Source organism: Equus quagga, chromosome 11 (genome assembly GCF_021613505.1).
Source record: "Equus quagga isolate Etosha38 chromosome 11, UCLA_HA_Equagga_1.0, whole genome shotgun sequence".
NCBI lineage: Eukaryota > Metazoa > Chordata > Mammalia > Perissodactyla > Equidae > Equus > Equus quagga.
The window spans coordinates 113,756,152-113,763,752 of NC_060277.1; the positions used below are offsets into that span (position 1 = coordinate 113,756,152).

A 7,601-nucleotide genomic window follows, 5' to 3' on the forward strand; every position below is an offset into this window, starting at 1 on the left:
CCATCATAGACGGAATGTCATTGGGCAGCAGTGCCCCAAACGTGAGTGCCCCAGGAAGCTGCTCTAGAATTCAGGTTGGTATTGTCATAAACAAGTTCAGAAAATAAGCTTCTGTATATTTTACTAAAATAAAAAGCTTTTACACTGCTCTGGCCGGTGGCTCTCTCCCCAGGATGGAGTTGATGGGGGAGAGAAGGGCAACGGGAGCCCACCCATGTGAGGGAGAAAGCCCCTCTTTCTGGGTTTCCCAGGCAGAGCTTCTGCTCCCATGGTGGATGGAGGCAGGCAGGTCTGGATATTCCACAAGCAACATCTGTGCCACAGACGTTGGTGTTCATCCAAACAGAATTAACCCAAGCCAGAGGATGGGGCGGCTTCACCCTTGGACGTTCAAAAGGAAAGACGAGCTTTGCCCATACAGACCACAGGATGAAACTCGTCACTCGGAGCCTGCCGCCAATCAGTGGCCTAGTGGAAACCCAGTGTGGGGGTCAGGAACTTGACCCTGGGGCAAAGCAAAGGAAGCCAAACAGGGCCCAGGGTGGTTCAAGAGTTTCCTCCAGACCAGAGGGCAATAACAGCCAGACACTGTGTTCCTGCGTAGAGTGCGGTTTGAATCCACCCTCCCTGCCGTGGCACACAGAAGCCAGGGGAACGGCACAGGAACATCTGTGGGCTCCAAACAATGAAGAGGGTCTCAAGGCGCAGGGCCCAGCTCCTTCGATCTCAGGTCCCCACACCAACCCAGAAAACAAGACCCCCTTGCCCAGGCCAGCCTAACCTGTCATGGGCTGGGGATCTCACCCAGTCCCAGGGACCCCCTGGAACTCCTGTGCTAGGACATGGTTCAGACACAAGGTCAGTGGTGACCCCTACCATGGGGGAGGGAGGGGGCCGGGGCACATGCCCTGCTCTCCCATCCAAGTGGAGGCGGGAGTGACGCCAGCATCAAGGAGAGCCCTCCTTGGATGGGATGCAGAGGGAAGGGCTGTGGTCTCTGCCCCCCAAGGCTGACCCCTCCCCTCCACATCAGCTGAAAAGGCTGGGGCTCAGGGACCAGGTGTGGGAAGGGAGGGGCTGCTGCCCCTAGGAGCTCTCACAGCTCATTGTGGAGAGGCCAGCACTGGGGGGACAGCTTCTCTTCCAGGACACCATCAGGAGCACACACCCAGGGGTCGTGGGTCTCCCACTGCCACTTGGCCAGTTGGGTCTGAAGCAGTTCCAGAACCTGGGCATAGCGTGGGTCTGCGGCCAGGTTCTGGGTCTCATGGGGGTCCCGGCTCTTGTCATAGAGCTCCCAGCGTTCCCGGTAGTAGTAGTGATGGAGGTCCTTGTACCAGCCTGTGGGCTGGCCTGCCATGGTGCGATTCAGGAGGTCCTGAAAGGTCGGTGAGACGTAAAAGTCCTGGTCAATGGGAAAGGGCATCTTAAAGTTGAGGTTGTGCACCAAGCGGAAGCTCTCGTGGTGCACAGAGCGCATGGGGTAGGACATGGTGACCTCGTGGTGGCTCTGGCTGCCAAAGACGGTGGTCCAGAGGGGCTCCGCCTCCAGCGCCGGCAGGAGGGACCGGCCAGTGAGCTGGATGGTCTTCGAGCCAAAGATGGCATAGTGGGGGTAGGGGATAGAGAACCAATCCAAGATGGTGGGCGTGAGATCTGGAAAGGAGGGAGCATCTTAGCGTGGATGGGGGGGCCCTTGAGGGCACGAGAGCCCCCGCCATGGAAGGGCTGAATCTAAGCCACTCTGGAAAGCTGGTGGGCCGCCTGGTGCATCAAATCACCACCAGGGAGGAGCTGCTACGGACCCAACACCGGTCACTGCTGCGCCATCCTTCTGGGCTGTGATGCCTTTAACGGTACAAGAGGCCCAACCCAGTGATATTCAGGATCCTTCTAAAATCCTCTGGACCAGGGAGAAAGCCCCCAAGTAGTGGCTCACCTGTTCCTGTTCTGTGCTTGGGCCACAGCGCTCCCTGACTTGTGGGTGCTGCTGCCCTGACCCCTCAAAGTGGGGTCTCCGGGGGCCACAACATCAGTGTCACCTGGGAACTTGTCAGAAGGGCAGCTTCTCGGGCCCACCCCAGAGCTACTGAATCAGACACTCTGGGGGTGGGGCCTGCAGCTGGGAGATTAAGTGCTCCAAGTGATTCTGACGCTCACCAGTGGGCCAGGGGAAAAAGCAATGATCTTGAAGGTGTCAAGATCCAGGCTAGAATCCTAGCTTGGTACTGAGAAGCTGTGTGACTGACTTCATCTCTCTGAGGATCACTTTTGCACTGTAGAAGGGGACGGCCATCCCTTCCTCTCCCAGGGGGTTGGGAACTACATAAAGTAGTGTGTGCACTGCAACATCTGGACCTGCTGGTTCCACTAAGCCCTCGCTTCCGCCCACCGCCCTTCCTGCACGAGACGCAGAGCCATACCTAGGAGGCTCACGTAGGCCTCGCTGACCTGGCCCCAGCGTTTCGGGTGCTCTGGGGACGACACCAGCAAGGGTTCAGCTGTGCCCGGCCAGTACAGGTTGGTCCTGCCACTGGGGAACGGGACCCCGTTGTCGGACGTGAAGATCACCAGGGTGTCATTCAGGACACCTGCTCCACGCAGCTCCTGGAGCACGAGTCCAATCCCTATGGGGTGCAGAGGGGGCGGCAGAGCTCAGCCACACGCAGACGTGGAGGCGTGGGAAAGTGCATGCACTCATGCACTTCTCTGCCCAGCCCCTGGATCCTGCACGGTCATTTCTTAACTCACCTCGACCATCCTTCCCCCCAGCCCAGGGCTCTGCCCCAACACTCTACCCAGGACCAAGTCCTGGAGCGGCCTTCCGTGGCCTCTGCCTGAGCCCTCCCTGCCAGGGACGCCGGCCATCCCATGTCACCCCGGGTAGAGGGTCTTTGCAAATGTAACCGTCGAGGATCCCAAGACGACATCATCCTGAAGCACCCAGGGGGTCCCTAAACTCAACGACTAGCATCCTTATAAGAGGAGAGGCACAGACACAGAAGCAGACCATGTGATGGTGGAAGCAGAGACTGGAGTGATGCAGCCATGAGCCAAGGAATGCTGGGGCCACCAGAAGCTGGAAAAGGCGGGAAGGACCCTCCCCTAGATGCTCCAGAGGAAACACAGCCCTGCCGACACTGACTTCAGACTTCTGGCCCAGGATGGGGGCCCAACCCATGGCATACCCCACGTCCCAGCTCCTGAACCCACCTTGGTCCATCCGGCCAATGGTGGTGTACTGAGCGGCCAGATCAGCTCGGGCTGCTGGGGTGTCAGGGACAAAGTAAGGCACCTGGGGGGGGCACGTTGGGGGGAAGTCAAGGTTAGAGCAGATAGGTTGGAGGATGGGTGGTTGCCCTTGAACTAAGGTAGGAGACAGAGGTGCCGGCCTCCCTCCTGGGGCCTGAAATCCTCGTCCTTCCTGTGAATGGATTGGCCCGGAACCTCCAAGCTCCTGGATACATCATTCCACATCTTTACGTTTCTGTCTGTCAGCCCCACAGATGCAGCGTGGATCCAGTGAGTCAGAGGATCTCTTCTTACACACTAAAGTTCCACATCTCAGGCCAGGGATGCACACCCAGTTTACAAGGGGGAGGAACAAAGGTGGGCGGGCATCTTGGTAACACAGGAGGGGTCCTCCTACCAGCACATCCTGTGGGTCATAGGTCTGGGGGGTCCAGTCTGGGATCCGCCCCATGCCGCGCTCCCCATTGCCAAACTTCTCACAGAAGGTCCCGTACTGGGGCTGGGAGTGCCCGCAGCGGTGGGGGTCATGAAAGGCGACATAGAGGAAGAAAGGCCTGCACGGGGAGGAAGGGGCTTGAGTGCTGAGGTCAAGGTCAGCCAGTTGACACACCACCTGGGGAGCCCCAATCCTCAGGAAGGAACAGCCCTCTCAGCTTTGCCTACTGCCCTAGAACTGAAATCTCCCCGTAATCCCCACCGCCTCAGTTTCCCCATATACCCTCTTCCTCTGACCAGATTAACTTGAGTATCTGGAACCTTCTCCCCCACCCCCACTCCACCGGCCGGGGACTCCAAGAATCCCAACTAGAGACTCTGGGAAGTGCGCCACATGTGAACCACCCAGAGGTCCGGCCGTGTGGGGAGGGCCGGGGCAGGGCCCTGTGCGCACCTGTCATCCCGAGTCTGCAGGAATTTCCGGACCAGCAGCTTGATTCTGGTGATGTTCCGCCCCACCTGCAGGACGGAGCCGTTCTCCTCTGTGTACGCGAAGTCAAACGGGTACACCGCCTCTGGCCCCACGTGCTTCTTCCCTATGATGCCTGGAGGCAGGGAGACAGGCCTGTCCAGACCCCCTTCAGTCCCCCCGCCACACCCGGCTCCCTTCTCCACCCCCCAAGCCCTGCGTTCTGCCGTGGCCTCTGGGAGAGCAGCCTGAGCCTTTGTTCTTACGGACCCATGGCCCAGGGCCTTGGGGACAAGTGCTCAGAGCAGAGGACACGGGGCTGAGGGTGGCTGAGGCTCACCCCTCTGGGGCAGGGAGGGAAGCTACTGTCCTGTCCCCGCGGTGGCACGAAGCCCCTCACCTGTGCGAACACCAGCTTGGCGGAGCAGCAGCGGCAGGCTCTGCACCCCGTCGAAGGAGTTGAAGTGGTGGACACCCTGGTGCAGGCCGTACATTCCGTTCTGATGCTGCAGGCAGAGAGGCTGTGAGGCAGGCACCGCCCAGCCGCCGGGACCTGCCCTGCCTGCCCCTGCTCTCCCCTCTGCGCATCGACTGGCCCTTCTTGGGCCCGATTTAGACCTCAGGTGGTCAGCACTCAGGGAGGTTTTCTCCGCGTCTCCCTCTGCGCCCGACAGGCCCACAAGTGCCTCCCATGGGACATCGGCAGGAAATACAGTGGACTGGGAGGACGCACACCAAAATTATGGGGAACTTATTTTCTTCTTTCCACTTCTCTGTACTTTTCAACTTTTCTATTATGAGCACACATTGTAGACCGAAAATGACAGCAGCCCGCTTCTAATTAACTAGCTTTCTTACAGCATAAAAGAAATCGTGGCACATGTTACAAACCCACACTAGAAAGGAGTAAGGAGAGAAGGAGAAGCCCCCTCCGTATTCCTGCAGCCCACCACCCAGAAGGGAGCGCAGTCCACGGCTGCCTGATGGACCTGTCAGGGAGCGTCTGCGTGCGGGCCACAGGCTCCCTCTCCACGGAGGCCTTCCACTCAGCCTCGGCCTCTCGGATGGGGACGCACAGAGCACCTGCTCACCAGGAGATAGTGTCATGAAGTGACTTCCCAATCTTAAGTGCCCAAAGTGCACCCAGGTTCACAGCAGCACTATTCACAACAGCAAAAGCAGAAGCAACCCAAGCGTCCGTCGACAGAGGAACGGATAAATGTAACATGCTACAGCCACACAATGGAGCAGCAGTCAGCCTTAAAAAGGAAGGACGTTCTGACACTTGCTACAACGTGGAGGAACCTTGGGGACATTACGCTCAGTGAAGTCAACCAGTCACAAAAGGACAAACACTGTGTGATTCCAGTGATGTGAGGTACCCAAAGCAGCCAAATCCACAGGGACAGAAAGTAGGATGGTGGTTGTCAGGGGCTGGGGGAGGGGATGGGAAGTCAGTGTGGAATGGGGGCAGAGATTCAGTTTGGGAAGATGAAAGAGTTCTGGAGACGGATGGTGATCATGGTTGCACAACATTGTGAATGTGCCTAATGCCACTGAACTGTACACTTAAAAATGATAAAAATGGTAAATTTTACATTACATACATCTTACAATAAAAATAGAGTAAGTGCCTTAAGTGACAGCTCTTATTGTCGCCCGAGCTCCTGGAACAATATCATAATAGGAGTTAACACTGGGCAAGTGTGTGCCAGGCACCTTGCTACATGCTTTATGCATAAAGGATTAACTCGGCCAATCCCATAATAATCCTGTGGGTGAGGCATGATTATGACCCCATTTTACAGGTGAGAACACCCAGGTGCAAAGAGGCCAGTGATTTCCTCGCGGTCACACAGTGGTGCAGCAGGGTTCATGGGTGGGTAGCCAGATCCCCCAGCCGCACTCAGACCACTTGGCTGGGGCCAGGGAGGGAAGGCGGACACATCCCCAGGGGAGACCAGGGAGGGGCTCCCTGCAGCAGAGGCCTTGGGGGCTCTCCCTTTCCCATGCCCTCCTCCTGCGTCCCTGCCGCCCTCACCTGGGGCAGGCCGGTGAGGAGGCTGGCGCGGCTGGGAGAGCAGCTGCTGACCGAGGTGAAGGCATTGCGGAAGACCAGGCTGCGGCGGGCCAAGGCGTCCAAGTGAGGGGTACTGATGGCACTGTTGTTGTAGGCGCCACTCTCAAAGCCTCCATCATCCGCTGGGGAAGGCGGGAGACACAGAGGATATGGTAGGCGGGGCTCAGGAGGAGCAGCTGTGGCAGTGAGGAAGACCTGGGTCTTGCCTGGTGGCTTGGGCCAGGGGGCGTGGTACCCAGGCAGGCCTGATACTGAGCGGGAAGACAACCAGGCACGTATGAAGCCCGGGCGAGCACGTTAGCAGGCCTGTGTGGTACCCAGCAGGCACGACACCAGTTGGGCACATTAGCAGGCAGGCAGGGTTGGACAGCCCTGGGCTCTGCAGACACCACATGAGGATGTCAATCCACGTGCAGATTCCACCTGTGTCCCTGGGAGGGGGTAGTTGACAGAAACCCCTTAGTGGAGAGCTGTTTATGTTATGATTAGCTGAAGGGCCTGGCCTAAGACCACAAAGTTAATCAGAATGAGCAAACCTGGCAGAGGGCCAGACCTCAAAAGAGGAAAGAATCAGGTTGCCTTGTGACAGCCCGGCCCTGGTCACCCAAGCCGGAAGTCTGCAGAAATCTTTTGAAGAGCAGGGAGCTGGAGGAACTTGGGGTTTCTGGGAGGGGATGGGGTATGGGGACAGGGCGGGTGGGGGCTGCACCCGTCAGCCAGAAGTGCTGAGCCACAGCGCTCTGGGATCTGGAAAACTGCGGAGGAGGAGCTGAGAGCCCCAGGGGACCCCAGCCGCATCTCTGGGGACTTGGGCACCAGCCCTTCTTCTGGCATCCCCGTCTGGGATTTGTGGACCCCCGGATTCTGGAAAGCCGCCCAGCTTCCGAGCTGGGGGCCCGCAGGGTTATCCCTGGCTGCTCTGGGCACGGGTGGGGACGCAGGGTCAGAGCCGGGCACAGGAGTCAGGTGCTGAATCTGGGGTCTGAATCCCAGCCGACTCCGCCGTGCGGGAGGGCGCCCCTGCTTCCCTTTCCGAGGAGCCGACCACGAAGAGCCTGGGGACAGCAGAGAGGGGAAGGGATGGCAATGGAAGCTGCAGGGCACGCTGGGGTCAGCATCGACCGTGGGTAGGGACGGGCGAGTGGCCGCTTCTAGGCGCGACAACAGGCGGCCGTGGAGGGCGGCGCTCGGGGTGTCGGCGGGTCGACAAGGGCGCACTCACCGAGGATCAGCAGCACGTTCCGGGGGCGCACCCGGTGCGCGCGGCAGAACCCCACAACCAGCAGCAGCGTCCAGCAGGCCGGCCCCGGGAAGCGCATGGCGACAGCTCCCCACCGGACCCCGCCCCGCGGTCACATGCCCGCC

At 59.1% G+C, this 7,601-nt stretch overlaps 1 protein-coding gene across 2 annotated transcripts; it reads right to left on the reverse strand.

The window, feature by feature from the left end:
* Positions 1–104: 104 nt before the first annotated feature.
* Positions 105–7,582, reverse strand: SGSH (N-sulfoglucosamine sulfohydrolase). 2 transcript variants are annotated; one of them, XM_046675589.1, is made up of 8 exons: positions 7,459–7,582; positions 6,198–6,358; positions 4,557–4,662; positions 4,142–4,292; positions 3,650–3,806; positions 3,214–3,295; positions 2,424–2,627; positions 105–1,656 (listed from the first exon to the last, which is right to left on the reverse strand). In XM_046675589.1, exons 1-8 carry the CDS (start codon positions 7,553–7,555, stop codon positions 1,097–1,099), a joined length of 1,518 nt encoding a protein of 505 aa, XP_046531545.1. In that variant the 5' UTR covers positions 7,556–7,582; the 3' UTR covers positions 105–1,096. The 2 variants fall into 2 exon arrangements, with proteins under 2 accessions (XP_046531545.1, XP_046531546.1); XM_046675590.1 differs by lacking the exon at positions 6,198–6,358 and having other exon boundaries at positions 7,459–7,560.
* Positions 7,583–7,601: the final 19 nt, after the last annotated feature.